Source organism: Pseudochaenichthys georgianus, chromosome 7 (assembly GCF_902827115.2).
Source record: "Pseudochaenichthys georgianus chromosome 7, fPseGeo1.2, whole genome shotgun sequence".
Lineage (NCBI taxonomy): Eukaryota > Metazoa > Chordata > Actinopteri > Perciformes > Channichthyidae > Pseudochaenichthys > Pseudochaenichthys georgianus.
The window spans coordinates 22,576,442-22,599,381 of record NC_047509.1 but is presented as its reverse complement, the minus strand read 5'-3'; the positions used below and the strand labels follow the sequence as shown (position 1 = coordinate 22,599,381).

At 40.1% G+C, this 22,940-nt stretch overlaps 2 protein-coding genes across 2 annotated transcripts; one reads left to right on the top strand and one right to left on the bottom strand.

The window, feature by feature from the left end:
• The first annotated feature begins 1,000 nt into the window (after nucleotides 1–1,000).
• LOC117449629 (carbonic anhydrase 6-like) lies at nucleotides 1,001–7,701 on the top strand. The gene is made up of 11 exons (XM_034087414.2): nucleotides 1,001–1,086; nucleotides 1,668–1,825; nucleotides 2,339–2,518; nucleotides 2,949–3,097; nucleotides 3,954–4,049; nucleotides 5,679–5,745; nucleotides 5,820–5,977; nucleotides 6,072–6,198; nucleotides 6,324–6,407; nucleotides 6,492–6,527; nucleotides 6,879–7,701. The coding sequence occupies exons 2-11, from the start codon at nucleotides 1,732–1,734 to the stop codon at nucleotides 7,508–7,510; spliced, it is 1,623 nt and encodes a 540-aa protein (XP_033943305.1). The 5' UTR covers nucleotides 1,001–1,086; nucleotides 1,668–1,731; the 3' UTR covers nucleotides 7,511–7,701.
• Nucleotides 7,702–8,463: 762 nt separating this feature from the next.
• LOC117448895 (solute carrier family 2, facilitated glucose transporter member 5-like) lies at nucleotides 8,464–19,206 on the bottom strand. Its single transcript, XM_071203799.1, has 13 exons — nucleotides 19,145–19,206; nucleotides 17,822–18,179; nucleotides 17,424–17,543; nucleotides 17,217–17,315; nucleotides 16,704–16,864; nucleotides 16,496–16,620; nucleotides 15,795–15,947; nucleotides 14,905–15,218; nucleotides 13,874–13,984; nucleotides 13,692–13,793; nucleotides 12,139–12,214; nucleotides 11,804–11,931; nucleotides 8,464–8,545 (listed from the first exon to the last, which is right to left on the bottom strand). Exons 3-13 carry the CDS (start codon nucleotides 17,466–17,468, stop codon nucleotides 8,474–8,476), a joined length of 1,386 nt encoding a protein of 461 aa, XP_071059900.1. The 5' UTR covers nucleotides 17,469–17,543; nucleotides 17,822–18,179; nucleotides 19,145–19,206; the 3' UTR covers nucleotides 8,464–8,473.
• Between the last annotated feature and the right edge of the window lie 3,734 nt (nucleotides 19,207–22,940).

Below are 22,940 nucleotides of genomic sequence, written 5' to 3'. Positions count from 1 at the left end.
TCAGGAAGTCTTTCTCGGCCAAGAAATAGTGCTGGGTATAACCACAAATAAACTGCAACTCATCTTTGTTGTGCTTGTTTGTCTGTACGGATGTGATATTAAGCTCTATCCTCCTGCTAAGATAAATATATATACCTAGCTGGCAGACGCTTTATCTTAAACAAAAATATATGAGATTAGCATTCTTATCCAATTTCCAGCAAGAAGGTGAATCAGCTTATTTCCCAAAAGTGTTGAAATCTTTTTTTTTTTTTTAACCTGAAAAAAGATTATCCGTTAAGATAATGTGCTTTCGTCTTTCATCATGTGCATGTTCTTGCGAAGACATTGGCAAGCTGCACACTCACACACCTCAAAGATAAATAGCTCTGGCATGTAATGCTGAAGTTCTAGACATGTTGCAACTAGTTTGCAGGAACAGGTGATTCAAGTCATAATATCCTACTCCTTACATTGGCTATCATGCTTGTTTTTTTATCAGAAAACAGCCAGGTTTTTCAGAATGACTTGCAGCAGCTTTCAACCTAAGTGAGAGTGATGTGAATGTGCTTCTTCTGTGGTTTTCTGTGAAGTGTGATGACAAGTTAATCAGCAAAATGTTTAGAAGAAAGTGACAGCAAGTGCTATTTTAATAATAATAATGAAGAATACAAATATTCAAAGGTGTTGGGACTGACGGAAAACGGAGATGCTGCATTGCAGGCAACATAAGATGTTCTCCTTGTCAACACTGATATCTGATGATATTCCAAAGTCAAACTTTCCGTTTGGATTTGGGCAAGAATAACCAGCTAAAAATGATCAGTTTGAGGGATTGTCACGGTCTGTCTGTGTTGTGTTTTGTCTGTCTCTGGTTTCCTGTTTTATTTTGAAAAGTGTTCACCTCCTGTCTTGTCTGTTGATTCTTGTCTCTGTGTTTTCCCTCCTGTGTCTGATTGTGTTCACCTGTTGCCCTTGTGTTTCTGCCTCCCCTGCCCAGCTGTGTCTTGTCCTGTGATTACCCTTCTTTGCATTTAGTCTTGTCTTCCCCTGTGCTCCATGTTGGTTCATTGTTTGTTTTTCCTGTCTCCCTCCATGTGGATCACGGTTAGTTATTGTGTTGTTGTTTCCTTGTGGTTCCTTTTCGATTCATGCTTGTTCATCAGCTTTTAAATAAAGCTCACTTTTGTTTCTAGACCTTTTTCCGAATCCTGACAGGGATACATTTCAACATTATTCAATTTAAAATGTCAGATGAGTCAGAGTTTTCCTTGTCTACACTAATACAATAGCCTGTATACTTATTCCAAAGTCAAACACGACACTAGCTTTTGTTTCCAACGTCAAAACAAATGATGTATTTGTGTTATTGGGTGAGTAATGCTGATATAAGAGTATAGACGATCTATCTAAGGATAGAGGGTGTCGTTTTTCTCATACTGATATTCTGAAGAATCTGTGCTGTTGTATAAAGTGTCTCTACTGTAGGCTATTTTTATTTTATGTACAGCACTTTGGCTCGACCAAAAATCGTTTATAAATGTGCTATATAAATAAAACTTGATTTGAGACAGAGAGCAGACAGAGAAGTGTTTTAGATAAGACATACCTTCCTTCTCACTTTGGGCCTGATGGGCAGAGCCCTGGGCGGTTTCAGCAGAGGTTTCATAACCTCCCTCTACTTGCAGTTTAAATCCGAAGGGAAAACCTCTGAGGTGTCACTGTCCTGTGTGAAGGAGCAAAGACGCAGCGATGGAGTTCCTCTCCGTGTTTGTCTCCGCGGTTGTAATCTGTGTCATCAGTGCTGCTGGGATCGCTCATGATGGAATACACTGGACATACACAGGTATTTGTATTGGTAGACATTTCAAATCCTTTATCATGATGTTGTATTTATCAAATCAACTTTTACTCATTTAAACACCACATGTAACGTAAGTGCATGTGAGAGTTTTGATGCGTAAAACGTATCCAATTTGTTTAGTATAGAAGTTGGTTAAACATTATATTATGCTATTTTTTATTATTTAACACTCACGCGAGGCACTTGTCAGTTTGTTTAGAATCGCGCACTGCATTGGCTAAATGCTTTGGATACGCACTGAGTCAATATTTGGCGTCAACTTTACAGCGCGGGAGTACGAAATAACTTGGAGAGTGAATACTTTTGGGATAGGCACATGAACTGCCACTGTGCCACAGTATCCAGTCGAACAAATCGTGTGCTTGTCAATACCACCAACATGTGAACGGGATTAATATTGACAGAGTTAATATAGTGCAAAAGTTCGAAACTCCCTGATGTAATAGTGTATTTTAAAATATGGTGACGGTTTCTTCTTGATTTTATTTGCCACAGAGGGAGCTTTGGACCAGATGCACTGGCCAACCAAGTACCCATCCTGTGGTGGGAAGAAGCAGTCCCCCATAGACATCCAGAGGCGCAGTGTGAGGCACAACCCAGACATGTTGCAGCTGGAGCTGAACGGATATGATGCTCAGAGTGGGAATTTCCTCATGTCCAACAACGGGCACTCTGGTAAGAAAGTCCAGCATGAAGTCCAGCATTAACATTACTAACTCACTTTTAAAGGACTAAACCGCTGTTTTCATTCTGTTGTTACTAAACTATGAGCCAATATGAGACTGCAGATCATTTCAATGTCAAGAATTTCAAACGTTTACTTTCCAGTGAGTAATTAATTTAGTTAATTTCTTTATGGTGTAAAACCCATTTAGCACATACTTAACACTTTACATCAAATATAGAAGTTTGGGGTACATTATTTCAGTCCTTATGCTCATTGTAGTGGATTACACAATTTAAACAAGTCTTCAGAAATTAATAGAATCCAACTGATGGAAGATCTGAAATACTAGCAGGGATCAACAGTTGTTGTATGCTTGCTCTGGTGTGCTTTGTTTAGTAAAACAGTTCCGTGATCTCAAAATCTGTATGTTTCCATCAGTTCAAATTGACCTGCCTCCAACCATGATGATCACCAAGGGCCTTCCAGGAAAGTACACGGCTGTCCAGATGCACCTGCACTGGGGCGGCTGGGACCTGGAGGCCAGCGGAGCGGAGCACACTATAGACGGCATCCGTTACATGGCGGAGGTAAGCTTTATGAAAAAAGAGTTCTGCTTGATAAACAAAGGCAGATACTGACCTTTTAAATTCTTTAACACACAATGCATGCATCCTCCTCACAAAACCGGCAATTAATCAAAAAGTAGTTTCGAATTACAGGCCTACTATGTATACTTAACTGTTTATGTAAACATAAAACCTTCAACTATGCATGGAAACTGTATTTACACAGGAGATTATTACACTGCTAGGAAAATATCACTCGACACCAGGTTGAGAATCAATAATCAGGGGAGCAGAGTTAAATCACATACAAAGGATATGGTTTAACTCACACACATGGGGTATGTTGCTCAACGGAGCAGGAAAAAACATCAGGCTTATATAGTCCAAAATACAGGAGATAACAACAAAGTCGTAAATCGAGGTGGCGCTAATATCAGCTGCGGGTGTCGGAAAAGCGTCGGGTCATCTGCGATGGGTCATCTGTGACATCTGGACTTCCTTCACGCCTCATAGAAATGAGATATGTAGGAGACAACAAGTATGTGTCTGTCTCCTCATAAAGATCAACAACCTGAAATGCCCTGCCTCCTCCTATCATAAAGAGGCAGCTGCAAGGTCGTACACAGTTCACAATCACACATGATATCAATGCATTAAAACAAACCCAAAGAGGAGACAACAGTATTTTCTCCAACAGCCTAAAACAAATGTTTTACAAGTATGTAATGCCAATGTTGCGTCAACAATATTATTATTTGAACTTCCATTATATGTCAGCCTTGTAGTAACCTTCCAGTAGAAATGTTTCCAGTTGCAAAGCAGGTCATCGGGCATGTTTTGGCACCTAACCTGTTTTACACTTTACCTTGTCTTTCAGCTCCATGTTGTCCATTATAATTCTGACAAGTACAAGAGCTTTACTGAAGCCAGAGATAAGCCAGACGGGCTGGCAGTACTCGCCTTTTTCTATGATGTAAGTAACTCACAAACATTTTTGTTCCCTTTCCTTTATGCTATGCTTTATCTTTTGTCAAAGGTCTACGGATGCCTGCAGTATTTCGGATTTAAAAAAGCTCTCATAGTTTTAATTTTTAAAAATGTTTAATGACAAACAACAAATGCCTCTTGATGTTTATGACACTTTGTTTCAGTCATCCTGCTGGGTTAAAGGCTCTATTGAGTGTTCATTTACAAGCCGACATATTGAAAGTTTTATTTATATACGTCGGCATGAGCTTGTTTCCAGAGGAATGCTCTGGATCGCAGACAGCCAGTGACTCTCAGCTGCGAGAGGTCATCGCTGCAGCAACACCAGGGCTGGCATCTATCATGATGGCAGCTCAGAGTGGCTGAGAGTTAGTGCTATTTGGACAAACTCATTTAGAAAACAATGATTCACTGACATGGGGGTTAAAAGAAGGACAACGCTTAATTATACTCACTCAAAATAAGTCAGATTGGGCAACCAAAACAGCAGTCAGATGATCAGATTGGATGTTTTCTGAAGGGAGAAAATAATTATGTGAACGCTAAAACTATCAACTTCAAAATATTCATTGTAGCCTTTATTTAACCAGGTGAAAATCCCATTGAGATCAACGATCTCTTTCAAGGGAGATCTGCAGCACATTGGTTACACATAAAAACAAAAAGGACATCAATACAACATAATTACAGGGGTATACATTAGCAACCTATTCACAATGAGAGATATCTAATAACATTTCATCTATCCGAGCTTTAAAATGATGCAAGGGAGCCAAAATGCTCAGTTTAAAAAACACACATAAAAGCTTTAGTACCTAAAACAGTCCTAGCACTTGGCACATGTAATAAAAACATATCCTGGGATCTCAGGCAATCGCTACTTGCCGCTCTCTGTGAGATCATAGAGCAGATATAAGTTGGTAGTTTATATATATACTTATAGTTTATATATAAACTTATATATAAACTGTTGATATATATGGAGAATAAAAGTGGACCTAAAAGAGTTCAACCACTCAGAAGTGAGCCAATCAAAGATAACACATTGGGACCTTTCAGAGAGGTAGTTCACAAACCACCCCACTGCATGGATATGCCAATACTGAGTAGCCTCTGCTTTAAGATGCGATGATCGACGGTATCAAACGCTTTGGAAAGGTCAATAAATAGGGCTGCACAACTCTGCTTATCTAAAATACTTGTAATGTCATTCACCACTTTCATAGTCGCAGTGATGGTGCTATGTTGCTTTCTGAAGCCTGACTGATGTTTATACATCATTCTTACATAAAAACTCCTTTACTTGTTTACTCACTAGGCGTTCGAGCACCTTCGCCAGAATTGATAATTTAGCCTATAGTTATTTAAAATAGTTGCTTCCCCCTCCTTTTAGCAAAGGCAAGACATAAGCTGACTTCCATACTTTTGGAATTGCAGTTTTTTGGAATTCATTACTGTTTACAGACCCACATCCTGGTTCAACTTTGACTTTTTGTATCCTAATGTAACTTAAGCCTTTTGTTTAACAGAATAACCAAGCCTCCTTTCATTCTTTACACACTCACCATATTGTTTTGAGTGAACATCTAAGTTTGAGCTTTGATTTTACCTTCAGGACGGACATTTTGAGAACACGTACTACAGTGATTTCATCTCCAATCTGGAAAATATCAAATATACAGGTGAGTGACTGCACACTTAATTGAATCGACCTTAAGTGTTTGCATCTAATGGGATTGTAATGTGCTGCTGACAGGTCAGACCATGAACATATCAGGCATCGATGTGCGCTCCATGCTGCCCGAGAACCTCAACCATTTCTTTAGATACGAGGGCTCCCTCACCACGCCACCCTGCTACGAGAGCATCCTCTGGACTGTGTTTGATACTCCCATCACTCTGTCACATAACCAGGTACGGCGGATAGAAAGGGCTTCATTACTACATTTGAACAAAATGCAATGCTCTGTGTTGTGATGTTTAAGCTTAATGTTCTTTGTGTATTCAGATCAGAAAACTGGAGCACACCCTGATGGACATCCACAACCAGACCCTGTGGAATGACTACCGCATGGCCCAGCCTCTCAACAGCCGAGTGGTGGAGTCTTCTTTCCTGCCACGCCTCGGGAAAGGAAGTATGTCGTTTATGACGGCAAAGTGATAAATCAAAAGAGCAATATCATTTATGTCTCAGAAAAAGCGTGGGACGACTAAGGCCTGAGTCTAATCTTTATCTTCCTTATTCTCTTTGTTTCTTCAGCATTTTGTCGGCAAGACGAGATTGAATCCAGACTTCTGAAGATCGAGGGTCTGATCACGTCCCTTGGAAAGCATATTTATACAAGTGAGTCACAAAGACTGATAGAGATGGCTGGATGTGAAATAAAAGTGCCCATATTTACTTTATTTCTTACTCATTCCTTTTAAGGTAGACATCACAATCCTTCTAGGCCTACTAGATTAGGTGAGTCCTTGTTTTCACTCCGATTGAATTTGAGATCTAAATGTGTTTAACTGTGGATGGTTTAAGGGGGCACTTTATCATTGCTTGTGCACATTTGGGTATCTGGAGTGACTACCATACTCTGCGAAATAGGGCAACAAGTCAGTGTTTTGTGGACTGACTTGGTCAGATTTGGGTCTCCCAAATTCAAGTGCAGGTTTTTAAAAGACACCACCCCCTACCTCTCCATCCGCAACCTTTGCAAAGTACGAGTGTATAAGGAGCATAATATATCCTCTTTAAAAGGTAGATGTTTATTTCCCATTTTTCTCAACTGCCAGTCTGATTGTAGTTGTTTCTGTTTTTCCTCAGAAACTCGAGCTCTGTTTCCTCTGGTGTTACACTTTCAGGAGAAAAACTCTGGCAGTTATGCTTTGGCTCGCCTCGGCCATCCCATGGAGCTCGACTCATTCACAGTCTGCATGCACGTGCGGCCTCAGCTCGAGGGAGTCCACACCGTCATCTCCTACTCCAGCAACCGCAACGACAACGAGCTGACCATCTCCATCGTTGAGGACAGGGATTCGAGAGAAGTAGGCCTCTGGATTGGCAACGAGTTTGTCAACCTGCCACACAACTTCAAGTCACACAAATGGGCCAACTACTGCATCACCTGGTCCTCCCTCACCGGGGGAGCAGAGCTGTGGATCAATGGCATGGTGGGGGAGCAGCGGTACCTAAAGAACGGTTACACCATCAGCCCTGACGGTGTGTTCATCGTGGGCAAAAACCAGGACGGATTACTGGGCATCTCCAATGCAGACGCCTTTGTGGGTAAGATGACAGACATCAACGTGTGGGACTATGTGCTAACCACGGCAGATATCCGAGACCAGCTGTCATGTGAGACAAACAGCACCGTGATGGGAAATGTGTTCAGCTGGGGAACCACCGAGCTCAGTCTGTTTGGAGGCGTGCAGCTGGACAGTCAGTACAGATGCTGAAGAGCTCTCTTCAAAGTTCTGCAATAAACCAAAATATAAGTGCTGATGTAGGGGAATAAAGTGTCTATATGTACTGAAGGTTCAAATGTCTTTCAGGGAACTGCAAGTCAATATTTAATGCAAACTGCATCTTATAACTTTGGCCATGCATTGTATTCATGTTTGCATCTTCAATAAAGGCTTGAAAGTGACTCGCTGGTTTGTTTAATGACTCAAGTTCACATTCACACCTTTAAAAGGCTGCATGTTATCAAGTTCTACTATATTTTTAGCAATTGAATTACACAAGGATCTTAGTATAACTTGTAGCATTGATGAATTACATATACAAAGAAAAACAGGTGTATTTTAATGCATGATTCATTCCAAAAACCTTGAAAAAACTTCAAATCAATCACACCTAAGGTAAGAATAAAAAATCATATAGGATAATAGATGGAAGCACTCACGTTATGTGAGTACACCCTATGTATTCAATATAGCCTGTCTTTATATTTAGAATAAGCTTAACATCAATATAATTTAGTTGTAATATAGGTATAACTCCACTGTAAAACATCCTATTGTTAAAATATACGATTGCTCAACATAAAGGACACTTATTTTATTCAGGTGTTTCTGCATGGCCACCAGGAATGCATAATAGTGGCTATAAAACAGAGGGTGGCGGTCATAAATAAACCTTTTTGCCTCTAATTATCTTGTTTGTCCTTAAGATCTGAATGTTCTGTAAAAAAAAATGTTTAAGCCACAACAGCCATGGAAAAACTATAAACAGAGATTATGTGAAGATCCCTTGTGAAATAGAAAAGACGTTAAATTAAGACTTATCCATTCCTTTTGAATCCTCCCAGGGTGTAGACTTCCTCTCCCCTGAATGGTCTCATGTATCTTCAGAATGTCGTGACCCTTTCTGCATCCTCCAGACTTTCTTTACCCTCTTCAGAGGCAGATCTCCATCGCCTAGTTTGATCTCCACTTTGTTCCTCTTGGCAAACATTTGGCAGTTCTCCAGGAAGGTCTTGTTCTTTGTCTCTGGGACCACAAGCCAGATGTAGATCAGCGTGACCAGGCAGATGAAGGGCAAAAATTATAAAGCTGTATGAGCCAGACCTCTCTGGAGGAAGAGAAAGAGAGAGGAAATATGATCAGTGTGTCCACACGATGAAACGTTGTGAATATGTTAGACACAACAGTTGGTTGGACATAAACAGCATCCAAGGTGCGGTAAAGTGCGCCTTGCACGCTCATTTGGTTGGACTGCACTTTCTCTGGTTCCTGTTTCTCGAACAAATCCTCCACTGTTTGCATTGTGGTTTGCAGATGAAGTCTTGTGGTGAAACATGAGACATTCATAATGGTGGTGTTTATCTCTTAAGATTACACAACTCAATGACACAGGAAAACACACAATGACAATTGAAAGTTCCCTGAAATAAGAGTGACTAATGCTACTTCTGATAGCAGAGCATCACACTTAGTAATAGTTACATATTTGACTATGATTCGCTTGTGAACTTGTTCAGTCAAAATACTTGTATATCTCTGTGTTGCACTGCTATTAAAGGAGACCGCAGAAACATTTCTTCTTTAACAGATAGATGTGAAAAAAGCTTTTAGCGTCAAACTCCGCACATAAATCATTATGCACAGTGAAGCTCAAACATTCAAGTGAAGTTACAATAACCAAAACATATTGTTGAGTGGAGTGGGACTGGAACTAGTAAACATCAATCTTTTGTAATGTGTTTACAGAGGAGACATTTCTGATCATATGGATTCTTAAAATACTGTTGCTTTTTCAGATACATTTAAAATTGAGTAGGCCTACTCATTTCCAGATTGTACAAACCAAACCTTCTGTTCTCTACAAAAACGTTTTATTTTTCCACTGGATCCTCTTAATACTCAGACATTACATTATGCCAGTAAAACTCTTGTATCTGTCTCCTTTAAACATTAAGCTACAGCCAATAGACATTTAGCTTAGCTTAGCATAGCATAGCATAAAGACAGGGAAAATAGCTAGTCTGGTAACAAAGGCAATACAATTGGCCTTCCTGCATCATGATGAATGTAAGCAGTTAACATGTTTTATTATATCTTGTTTGTTTAATATGTACAACAAATAGATTACAATGTTTAAATGACAATTAGCGATTATGGACAATACTATTTTGTGTCCAGGATCAGTGTACCTACTGGCAACCTCATGGTAAATACAAGACTGTTTCAACAATGCTTTCATGTTTTTAGTTTTAACCTTTATTTATTCAGGTATCTGCCCACTGGCCACTGAGCAGCTTCACTGGATTTAAGGGTCAGTGCAGTCCAGTAACAGTGGATTGATCTTCGTTTGTATTCCCCAAAATGTTGAACTGTTGTATATATTTTTTAATGGTGTATTGTTTCAGATGTTTGTTTCATGTTTGACTGGTTGTGTCAATTCTATTATAACAATGATATTGTTTCATATTGTGAGTTTGGTGCTTGAAACGTAGCATTTCATCCACTCAATGCTAACAGTGTTTCTTTTGTTGGGAGGTATTAAAAGTGTGTCTGCCAATCCAGACAGCCCTTCATTCCAATATTCAGTAAAGTAGTGTATCAATGATCATATCACTGTCAGGAAGTGACCTGGAATGCCTTTTTGTTTACACCTATAACCAGGGTTGCCAACTTTGGGTACCTGGCTGGAGTGAGATTTTGGTATCATGGGTTTGATTACACATATGCGCACGAAATGACTGCTATCGTGTCAGTAGCGGGACCTTAGCATATATATATATATATATATATACAAATACACAATATTGGACACAGACTATAAAGGGCACACAGTTTCATTCACTAATGAAAGTCAAAACATGTTTTGTTTCCACTGTTTTATTGTGTGCCTGTCCGCGATAAGCAATTAGTTGACTTATCGTACGATAAATAAAAATGAACTCGATAAATTGCCATTTACATGAGGATGTGACTAGCAGTTTGAAAGGATGTACTTGAATTATTATTATACATTATCATTATGTCAGTTGTCTAAAATGGTCATACAACGGTGCCGACAATATTATCGTTTATTGCAATAATTTCCGGGAAAATGTATCCAACAAAATTAATTATCGTGAGATGCCTTTACATGAAACACACACACAAACAAATCTACAGACTTACTCTAAACTCCCAAATATATTAATTAACACACTCTCACTCTCATACTCTTTGACTCTATTTTGGCCTAGTAGAACAATAAGCAGCAAACTTTTACTTTTTATCATTTCTACTGGATCTTAGATCTGCGCATGCGCAATACGGGTCGGCAGTGGCGGCCACGGAGTATTTTTGTTGGATAATCTATGGTAGGGCCGGCTAACCCATACAGTGGTGGGGCTCAAATCAGTATTTGCAATGTAATTACATACACGCTCCCCTTGACAGTGAAACGCCACGCGTGAGGTTTAGATTATTTCCCTGTCTCAATCCAAATTGAACTGTATGAAATAAAAGGCACATTTGTCTTGTAGTAAATAAAAAGGGCGACCTGGAGCCAATCCTGCAATTTCCCCACAAGTGAAAGAGTTGACATGCTGAAAACCCAACCCCTGCAGGGGGGTCTGGGTGGATTCTCCCCCAGGAGATTTTTTGAAATACTAACATAAAATACACATTCTGGTACTCTCTTGAGAAGAAAAATAAATACATCTATTACTCCACGACATATTTAAAAAAATGAATGCCATTTTAGTTTTTTGTTACTTTGTTCTGAAAGCTGAACCTGCTGCTCCTCACAGAGAGAAGAGGCTGTGTGAATTACTTTACATTGGGGATAAGGGTGGAAAGCCCCCATTGTTCTGTGTGTCAAAATGAAAGACAGCCCACCTATCAATCATCAAACCGTGGGGTCTTATTTCATTACGTGTTGATTTCTATCAACACGTAATGTTGCATCGATGTATATGTACTACGGCAAAAGTATTCTCCGTCGGGACTTCCTGCAACAACACAACGCCGTTATCTTTATTCTGATTGGTCAGAAGACATTATCAAATATGTTTTATTGAGAAGACGTTCACTACGTGACAAAAGTTTTCAAAACCGCTTCTAGTCTTCGGTATTCTTGTTTTGGCGTGAGAATAGTTTGGGCAGCGTGAGAGAGTGAGATTGAGAGTGAAAGCGTGTGTCACACGCCAGATGCGTGAGAGTTGGCAACCCTGCTATAACATATGTAACTAATTACATTTCAAAACAACAAACTTCCTTCCCCCCCAACGCAGGACACATTGTGTAACTGACCTCAAGGAAGGGGAACACGAGGCCAACAGTGAAGTTGGAGAGCCAGTGGACGGAGCCTGCGACCATGAAGGCAGCGGGCCGGGCCGACTGCCGGAACATCTCGGTGGTCACCACAGTAGGAATGGGACCTGGAGGGAACAGATGTGGTTAACCACAACACAAACACTCGAGACACGTCATCACTCTTCAGGGTCACAGCGTGGGGAGATCATGTCTGAGTGCCGATTTGCAACCTGTATCATTACATGTCTGAGCACATCCAAACAACACTTCAGCTAATGGACAACTGTTATAATCAGGGGGTGTGTAAATAACCATCGCCAGGTCAGACTCACTGGGTCCTATGGCGTGTCCTATAACGTAGATGATGACACAAGCGATGCTGCCGTAAGACATCCACGTCACGCTCTCCTGTCAACACAAAGCAGCAGCTGCAGTTATCATTAACAGGAAATCATGATGCTTTTAAACAGGAACATATGTGTAACAAAATCCTGCTAATGGCTGCATTGTGTGGGAAGATTTAAACAGACAGCTGAAAGTGAGGCCTGTCTGATTTTTAATCCAGGTGAGATCACACCGCTGGCTTTGTGGTTGTCTGATGGCCTGTGTTTCCTCATACTTCACTGGTGGGTGACTGTTGTTATGTCCTTAAAGTTCTCATGACCCCAGCAAATAAACATGTCAAGTCAGCACATTTATCTTCCAGACCAACATCCAAAAGGTAATATATTAAAATGATACACCAGTGATACACTGGTCTCTTCACCACCAGCTGGGAAGAGACCAAGGGGTAGACCTAGGACCAGGTGGAGGGTTTATATCTCTTCGCTGGCCTGGGAGCGCCTTGGGATCCCCCAGTCAGAGCTGGTTGATGTCGCCAGGGAAAAGAAAGTTTGGGGCTCTCTGCTGGAACTGCTACCCCCGCGACCCGACCACGGATAAGCGGGAGAAGATGGATGGATGGATGGATACACCAGAGCAGTGATCATCGTAGCACAGTGACGCACATCCTGCTGTGTTGGCTTTGAATTCCGGCCCTCTGGACCACGAGGCTAAACTGCTGATTTTCTTTTTTTTAAGTTATTCAAAATGCACTTTAAAATATAGATCGATACATTTGAACAAAATTAATTACTCGAGCCTATTGCACCACCACGGAGTTTAAAACATAGATGGTGGACTTAAATCCAATAAAAAGAGGCGTGTCTTATTTGTCCACTATATCTGGTATGGATTTTGAGTCACTGTGCCACATGATATGGAAGCTTTTGAAAAACAAATCATTTGTTTGTCTCAAAAAGAAGGTGCATTAAAATCCAATAAAAAGAGATGTGTCCTACCCGTCTAGTGTAGTCATGCATTGATCTAGAGTCAATTGGTCACATGATATGGAAGCTATTGAAGAGAGAAATGAGATGGTTCAATAAATAAACCACTACAGTTGCTCTTTACCTCAGTTTGCCCATGAATAAGTAAACAGACCACTACTGACTTACATTAAGTGACTTATTTGTATTCTCCGTCTATATTTTGTTTGTGTTTTTTATTTTAACAATCATCGTTTTTTTTCTTTCTTCTTTTAACTGTGGACTTTCCAATGCAGGACAAGGCTATTTAGCGGACGGGGGTTGCTCTGTAAATATAGCGGCGTGTGCTCAAGTCTTCAACGTGCCCTCTTCTGTCAGATTTTTAAAAACAGTTTTAATCTTTTTCAAGAATCCCAAATTAACCTCTTCTAAAAATCTCCTATGATTCAAGGTCCTCTATAGAGAAACTCTGCTGATTATATATGTGTATGGTGAACCACTAGAGGACAGCAGAGTTACATGTTGAGACACTGAAGCTTTCTGATGGTTCACTTTAAACTGTACATCCATGATGGTACCTGGAAGTTGAGAGCGACAGTGAGCAGCACACAGGCCCCACAGCAGATCCCAAAGCCACAGAGGAGGAGCACCCGTCGCCCCACGGCCTCCACGATGAAGACCTGGTGAGACAAATTCCCTGTTCATAACTATAATCATCTACTCTGATAAGATCAAACAACAGATATCACAGGGTACCTACAGCAGCGATGGTCATGAAGACATTCACTGCACCTGTTCCCACGGTGACGTACTGGATGACGTCCTGCTTCACACCTGCACTGGCATATATGCTGTCTGCATAGTAGTAGATCTGAGGAGGGAGGGAGAAATGCATGTATCCTTTATATAATGTCATTTAAATAATGCATTATAAACATACTCATAGCATAAGTATAGTTATAAACACTCATAAATGTCCAAAATGTTTATAAAATAATCATTATAAACAAGTCAAGTATTTTATAATGACTTATACGATCCAGTATCATAATTGCTCATATTTTTTGTAATTATCACAGCTTACAATAGGTCCCATTGTAATGATTTAAACACATTTTAATTACTGTTATATTACATTTTAATAGGATTATCCATTATAAGTCGTCATGGGATCCTTTAGGTGAAGTAATGAAATTCCTGAGTTACAGGCGGATTTAGTACATAACAAGTTGGTCATAAGTCACTGTAAGTGGCGATTGTTTGCTTTAAGTAGGCTTTAAGTGAAAGAAATATCATTAGATGCTGAGATTTAAATCACTTAAGTGTTTACAGCATTGGTTTAAAGTTAGGGAAACGTTACATTAGGGAAATGTACATGTCCATCATTCAGAATTCACATTTTACTGTCTGTCATAACCTGTTGAATCAAATTGACATTTAACCGTAATAATATTGCATTATATTATGAAACTGATAATAACTATGATCCTTACAGTGGATGAGCGAATATTAGGATCCATGATCTATAAGCATAGAGGGCCTATCTGTAATGATTCACTTTCATTATAATCTATAATGCATCATAAGTATGTTGATGCATATACTCAAAGCTACCAAATGCATTATAGGTAAATAATTAGGCAAGAGTTGGATAACAAAGTTTAAAACATAAGAAGGAGGATGCAACATTACTGTAATTGAAAACAAAGAAAGTGTTGTGTAAGCGATTCATTATATCTGATCAGAGTAAGTGTGTGCATCAGTGAGTCAGGAACCAGGGCCATTGCTCACCGCGTTAACCCCCGACAGCTGCTGGCCCATGTTCATGACGACGATGGAGATGAGCTGCCAGCGGAGCGAGCGCTGGGATAGCAGGCTGAGCACGGACAGGCGGCCCTCGGCCTTCTCTGATTGGTCCTCCAGACGCATCTCTGACAGCTCTGCATCCACGTCCTCTCTGCCGCGCAGACGCTGCAGAGCTCTCAGAGCAGTCTTCTCGTCTCCTCTCTGGATCAGCATGTACCTGGGGCTCTCTGGGAAGAAGGGCAGCAGCAGGAGCTCTACCAGGGCGGGGATACTGGTCAAACCCAGCATGAGGGTCCATCCTGGATACATAGGGAACAGAGAAAATTCTATTTATTCACAAACAGTTCAAAATACAAGTACAATCAAAATGCACCTTGATAAGCAATCCGAAGCTTGGCAATTGTGGCCCAGCCATTGAACAGAACGTTTTTACAATATATCTGAACAACACATTTAGTAATGAAGAGAGTTCATGCATTATACAGACACATTTACAAGCTAAAAAAGACCTTAGACGAGTTAAATACCCTAAAAACTAACCTAATCTAACCCTAAATACAACATGTTGCCAACACATAACATTTTAGCAGTTCAAACATTGGTCTAACATAGTTAGGATACAACAAACCCAGACGCATGACAAGGGAAAAAAAATTAAATGCATTTCAGAGTCGAGTAACTTGTTTACTCCAAAGCCATTATGCGTGTTTAAGAGATATTTTCATGACAGACTCTGCCTTAAGCAGTACTTCTAAGACAGAACCAGATAAAGACCAACACATATTTTACCAATAAACAGATACATTCAAATCTCTCCGGAGTCTCCAACAACCAGCTGTTAAGGATGTGCTTCAACATATAAGCGGAGAATTGACCTGTGCTGTTGCCCAGTATGTTTCTGATGCCAAGCACTTGTGCGCTGAGGATGCCGATAGTGATGAAGAGCTGAGGTATGATGCCAAGGGCTCCTCTCAGGTTTTTGGGAGCGAGTTCTCCGATATACATGGGCACCACGTTGGATGAGAGGCCTGCAGACAGGGAAAGAAAACGTGCAGGGAAAATTCACCTCCAAAATGATCATTTTCAGTGCTCATCCTTTTGTTTTTCTTGCATGCCTCCAGGGTGAACAAAGAAATGAATGGAGGCAGTGTTTCACAACAGCAAAGCAATATTAAATAATCCATTTACAAATGTAGTCTCAGGCGTCTATGCTTTATATGCAAAAGTGTTACAATTGTAAGTTTGCAACATGCATGTGTCGTGGAAGCAGTGAGCATGCAACTGGATGAATAAGACTTGGATTATACTGCACAGGTTGGGGATAGCTTGGAAACAGATGTTTGATTGAAAGATTGTGCTGCTGTCAAATGTGGCCTGCATTTACTTTAAATCAGCAAGTATTGTCTCTGATTTAAAAAAATGTTTTACCATGTAGGCAACCAGTTTCCTTTGCAAATTCAAGGTAACACTTGGTGAGTAGTTCATATACAAATGATCATTTTGGAGGTAAAGTATTTCTTCAAGATAGGCTACATATAAATGACTTTTGGAAATTTGGATTATCAAAAAGTTTAACCTGCACAGATGCCCACTATGAACCTCGCCAGAATGATGATCTCATAGCTCTTGGCAATCTCGCTGACTCCCATCATCACAGCAGGGACGATGGAGAAGATGTTGTTGAAGAGAAGGGTGCCCTTCCTGTTCCAGGAAAAAAAAAGTCCTCTTAGTTAAACAAACACCCGTACAGATTTGGACATTGCATGATACATGTGACATATTACCTCCCTAGTTTGTTGACCAGAGGGGCCACCATCAGCGAGCCGAAGAAGCCCCCCAGCGGGTACATGGACACAGTGAGAGACCACAGCAGGGTCAGGAGGGTGCCCTCCATCGGTGCGCCGTAACGCTCCATGTAGGTGGCATTATAGAACTGCTGCATGAACTGAAGAGAGCAACACATCATCATATAAGATATTATATAATATATCATATTTTTAAATCTCAGCAAAAAACTCATCTCTTTGAACTTTTTTTTTTTTTTTTTTTAATACTAGTTGAGCATAACATTTGGATATTTGTATGTTTTTTATGTCTCTAGTTACTGTGCTTTTTATCTTGTTTTTAATTATTGTTTTTTATTTTACTCCTATTGTCTATATGTGTTCCCTGTACAGCACTTTGGTCAATCGATGTGGTTTTAAATGTGCTATATAAATAAATAAACAAAGATCGAGATTGAGATATAAGAGACACTTTGTGCTAGAGTGAAGCTAGTGTGTTTCTGCATCTGTTACCGGTGAAGGAGAGTTGACCACAGCCACATTGTAACCATACTGGAACGATGAGCCAAATCCAGATATGAGTGTTGCCAACACCAGGACTGCAGTTAATCTCTGTCGGGGGGGACATCAGTGCAATATGTGAAGCCACTCTTTACGACACAAACATGATCCATCATGATTACTCCACATTTGTATACTGTCACAGAGCAGACAACTCACCCCTCTCCTCTCCACAGGCTTTCCCCATTCCTCAGTCTGCGCCATAGCTGAGATTGGACTCTCTCACAGCAATAATAAGAGCCCACTTTGTTATTACTGCTGCAGTGCATTCTGCCTGCCCTTTGGACAGGAGATCAGAGAGCGTGGCAGTGGTTTACAGCCAGGCTTTAGTTATCGTTTTCATGTTGCGGACAGTGCCCCTCAGGTTCATGAAGTGTTGTATGCAATACACTCAACATCTGAAATGCTGCCCTGGGCTGAATGTTAATATCTGGTGCTTTTATTGCAGTACACCTTCAACTGAATTAGTTCAATTTATGAGATCTAAAACTGTCATTTTGGAGTTATGTCATCATCAAATTGATAAAGCTTCATGAGCGTGTGTATTGCTTAGTCACCTGGATCACAGAAGAGGAGTTCTAACAGGATGAAGACCGGATGTTGAAATCACCAAGAGTTGGAGGAGGCTTTAAAGATAACACACTTTACTGATCTATGTATGATTTGAAGGAATTCTCAGTATTTACACTGATCACTGAAAACATTAATTATCTAGAAAAACACCACAGCTGTAAATCTATTTTGTTGTTTATTTTGTATTCAGTGTGTCAGGTGCTGTAATGGCTCTTATCTCTAAAACCGAGTCCGTTTGTCAATACGGCGGCCCTGAAGCGGTTTGCCCTGAAGGTTGTGCTTCAGGGATGCCTCACTACAAAAACAAGTGAATACACAACATGTGTATGTGTGTAGATAATGCTGGTGGGAAACAAGAATGATTAGAAATCAGAACTGTTTGCTCACGAAAGATGAAACGTTAAGAAAAGCGGGATAAGCAGTAATGATATAACAAAAACAAAGTCAAACATTTTAGGAAAGACACATTTTTATTCGCTCACAGTTTATAAATTATATTTTCAACCATTAAAACTAAAAGGAAAACTGTCATATATTCAATTCAACATATGTCATTTTCACTTAGCCTATAGCATTTGTTGCAACATAATTGGACACTGTGTTTAACTACAGGTAAATCATTAGAAATATGGGTCTATTTTGGCTAAATGTCTCCAACATAACCTGATGGATTAGGCTCATGATCCAAAAACAATATCCAATTTGTTTATTACATTATCTTTATGCCCAGGGGGTTGAATGTAACTAAGAACTTGCGTATTTCCACGTTAAGCTTGTCAGACAGCGTTACTTTTTAGATGTAGTCTGTTTTACCAGCTTTCTGTCCAATGAAAACCACAGCAGTAAAATGCAGCAGTAACAGCTTGTTACCAGAAAAGTACTTTCATCAACATTTAAAATAACATGTATTGCAGCCAGTTATTCCACAACAGTTTTGGGCCAAATTAAAGTTGATTAGAGCGGTTGCAATATTTTTAGGTAACAGTTGGGGGAGCTAATACTGTGTTTGGTAGCATATCTACATGCAAAGGGAGAGGAGAAGAAAGACTTAAAGTCACAGTGCAGTCCTCTGTGTCCCTTTAATATCTCACTGCCTAATTATTCACACACTGAGAACATGGGAGCCAACCAGTAACCTCTCTTTTAATGAATCTAGTGTTTCTGACATCTTATATTACATGCGTGTCTCTCTTCTAATTTAAATAAGCAGCTCTGAACTGTTGCTCTGCTGTGTTGAGAATTGGCTCTATGAACCACTGACGCAGCAAAATGAACAGCCTGTGTTGTGAAAAAAGTACTTCCATTACCTTGACTGGTGAATGGTCCCCCCATGCAGCGTGGCACTCTTTAACTTAATGAATTAAGTGGGCTGAGAGCCAGCAGGAGAGAGCAGAAACCCCTTCCTTAAGTGTTTCCAAGAGCTCCAGTTACACCAGTGTCAGCCCAATCTCACAATGACACGATGGATTCATTCCTGCAGGAAATACAGTAAGTGTCGGTCGTCTGTCTGGCCTCTGCCGTCCTCAAGGACAAATATCTGTTTTTCATGTCATCAGCATAAACAGCACTGCACTTCTTCCATTTTCCCAGACATGGTATCAGTTCTGTTGGTCCTGAGAGGACGACCTCTGCTCGGTGTCACGTTTAGACCATGTGTAAAATTAGATGGAAGGAAAGCTCTTCTTTATCTCATACAAATATTGATGTTTTCATAATTTCTACTATAAACAGCCAAAGGTCTCCATGCTTTTGGAATGATGTATGAGAACTAACTGCCCTCAGTGTAGCTGCAGAGACTGACTGACTGCCCTGATATACAAATTATTACAACCATATTACTCACTATTGCATATCACCAAGTCATCAAACAGATCAAGACACAGTGGTGGAAGAGAACATTTAATCTTATTTATCAATACTACATTGTAAACATACTCTGTTACAAGTAAGTCATGCATTCAAGATCATTAAGTAAATGTACAAAAGGTTTTCTGAATAATGTAAAATATATTACTTAATGATGTCCAGTGATACATTCATTTGCCCTTTACTTTAGTCCTGTAGCTAATGTATGTGGGGATAGTTTGCATTACATTACATAGTGTCTTTGGAGTGTAGAACCATTAAGTAGCATACTATGGAAATACGCAAGTACACCCCACAATTGTATTTTGCTGCCAACCCAGAGCAAACAGCCATACATCCCCTCACTGTGACGCCACCTTCTCAACACAAACAAGGGCCTTCCCTCTGTGAGAGTCAAACAAACAATAATCACTTTAGGATAAGAGAAAATTGGCTGTCAAAAAGATGAACATTCTGCTTCACCTTTTTTCCAACGATCACCACAGTAATGAATTTAATTTGAATGTAGCTCATCATCTCTGAGGCAGGCTCATTAAACTCAATAGATCTTAGAAAATATTTTAAAGAGCTGAAGGAACTACGGGGCTTGAGGTCGCATGAGTGTGGTTCAGCGGGTTCGCAGTGACGCCTCGTTGGTATGCGCTGGGCCTGGAGCTCAGTCGGGGAACAGGAGCTAACAACAGCGGGGGTCAAAGGAGAAGTGAGGCTCACAAGGTCTGGTTTCAAAAAGAGAAGGACGCCATGTGATGCTCGGTCATGCATCCTGACCACAATGACAGTATTGATGTCAAGTTATTTACAAATACTGATGGGGTTTTGCTACTACGGTCTAAAAATGTTGCAACTATGAAGTTAGGCAATGATAGGAAACACAAATATAGTTGGAATTAATACTAAATATGGAACATCCTAGATTAAACTTTTAATGTAATGATAAAATGCAGAACAATCTTCAATTTAGTTCATTTCATCATATTTCACTTGCAGCTGTTCTTTTTTTATGTTGCTTTGACTTTTAAATGTTTATTGTATTCAAAATTGTATGTTTTTATTGCCAGCAAAGTTTCTTATTTTTGTGTTTTTCGGTGAAAAAGATTTTTTTTTTTTCAAAGGTTGAATGTGTATTTAAGTTCATTCAACTCAACACACAAACAGTGCCCATATCATGTCATTTACTTTATATAGACAGTCAGATGTAATCAAGTTTCTTTCACATATGCAAAGTTATATCTGATATTTGAAATTCGATATTAAAGTAAAATCTAGGATAATCTACCCAAAATATAAACACAAACAAAAGTGTAGCTGTGATGCACTATTGTTTGCCGTTTTCCTTAGTAACAAAACAGCAGCTGTGTTCAGGTTAAGGTCATTAAAGTTACAAAGGATTGTAATGTTGACAGGATTTCACTTTGGGAAATACGTGTGAAATGTAATCTTTTCATATCCCACCTGCAGCTTAATTGTCTTCCAAGATATTTATATATCCACTTTTGCGTTACAAAATCTATTTCATTCACCAAAATAGGACCCAATGTGCTGCTGTTGTGCTATGACCTTCCACAGCTCTCTAGTAAGACGTGCATTTAGGCATATTTTAGAAGAACAATGACTGAGCACCTTACAAGTAACTCAAACTGAAAAAGTTCACTCAAGCTGACCACAACCATTCAAGCCAACAGACTTTGATAGTGGTAAGATACGATTGTGGGTGGTTGTTCTCACTTAGTCTTTGTGAACGTTTAGAAATGGACATCGTTTGTTAATCACAGTGAGAATGCTATGCAGGCACTTAACTGTGGGTCATTTTTCTCCATAAAAACGAGTCTGTACAGTCCAGTGTAACAATATAAAAACTGAATATTCATTAACTTCACAGTGATAATCCCAGAATGTAAGTGAACCCACATATTATGTGATAAGTAAAGCTGCTAACCCTTCACGGAGTGTACAGTTGTTCAAAATACAATAAGAAAAACACCTACAATAACAACTGTAAGTAAAAAAGCACTTTAAGGTTGATGTTTTATAAAACAAAAAAAAATCATGTACCACACTGAAAAAGATTCACCAAGGCAGCAGCACCCTCATCACCAGAGTGCAGACGTGTGACTCCCTGTGACATCGATGTGCAAACACTTGCAGAATCTCCAACCTCTCAGAAGGCACTCGCTGTAATGAGGCTCAAGGTGAGGCAGAGAGCCCCGCGCACCGAATGTAACCCTAGTTTTTCTTCTCACCCGCAGAATATCATCCATCAGTCCCCACTCGACTGCTGCGGTCTTCTTCTCTCGGTGTGGAGGCGTCCTGTCCCGGCAGCAGCCTCTGAGCGGCGTCCTGAGAGTCCGCCCGACACTTGGAGCAGCAGAAGAGTGCGGCGCAGAGGCGTGTGCGGAGCGGCCGAGTCAGCAGGACGAACATGATGCAGTTGGCTGCTCCCTGCGAGGTGTTCCCAATTCCCTGTTGGGTCCAGACAAAAGCATTCAATGTGTAATGATGTGTAGGTGCAGGCAGCAAATATGGTAACTGAATTCAATTATTATGGTTTTCTTTTAAGAGAAGTGTGTAGCAGTAACAGATTATTCAATGGAATAACATATCCCTGAATCGTTTGAATCCAAATCTCTTCATATTATTATCTGACCATGATTATTGATTAGTTAATATAGCGACAGCAGGCAACAAACAAAGTTGCTGAGAGGCTGAGACCTTTCTTATTTCTCTAATGTCATCTCCTCGACTCCTCGGTCCTCCGGTAGTGACCCGGAAATGGTTTTCGGCACGCCATGTTGAAGGACATCTAATTTCTCTAAATGCACTTCGAGGACCGAGCATCGAGGAGGCTCTCTGGAGGAGCTATAATCGAGGATACACTGATGGGTCCTCCACGGCTCCTTTGTGGATGCATTTCCGGCAACAGTGATGTTTAAAAGAGGCGTGACGCACGGCCGGACTTATCTCAGCCAATGACAGCTCTGCATGCATCCCCTGGAAATTATTTTATTAACTGCTTTCATCGTGACGCGATGTTTACAGTGAGAACAGCTGTGAGGTCCGTGCAGAAAGCAGAGCAGTGTGTATATATATCACTCAGTATAACAGGCCTACATTAATCTATTTGCTTTAGTTTAGTAGATATCTACAAACAAAGAGTCGATATTTGTCTAAAACCATTTAGTGCTTCACATAATAAAATACACAATGGCTGTAGCCTGATATTATATGCTTTAGGAGCTG

What these genes read in the sequence shown, in the direction of transcription:
- LOC117449629 (XM_034087414.2), top strand. Translation starts at nt 1,732, where the DNA reads ATGGAGTTCCTCTCCGTGTTTGTCTCCGCGGTTGTAATCTGTGTCATC. An exon ending in GCCACGCCTCGGGAAAGGAA is followed by an intron (nt 6,199 to 6,323) that starts GTATGTCGTTTA and finishes TTGTTTCTTCAG; the next exon opens with CATTTTGTCGGCAAGACGAG. An exon ending in TGGAAAGCATATTTATACAA is followed by an intron (nt 6,408 to 6,491) that starts GTGAGTCACAAA and finishes ATTCCTTTTAAG; the next exon opens with GTAGACATCACAATCCTTCT.
- LOC117448895 (XM_071203799.1), bottom strand. Translation starts at nt 17,468, where the DNA reads ATGGCGCAGACTGAGGAATGGGGAAAGCCTGTGGAGAGGAGAGGG. An exon ending in CATACTGGGCAACAGCACAG is followed by an intron (nt 15,219 to 15,794) that starts GTCAATTCTCCG and finishes CTATGTATCCAG; the next exon opens with GATGGACCCTCATGCTGGGT. An exon ending in TCGTGTTCCCCTTCCTTGAG is followed by an intron (nt 8,546 to 11,803) that starts GTCAGTTACACA and finishes TTGTGGTCCCAG; the next exon opens with AGACAAAGAACAAGACCTTC.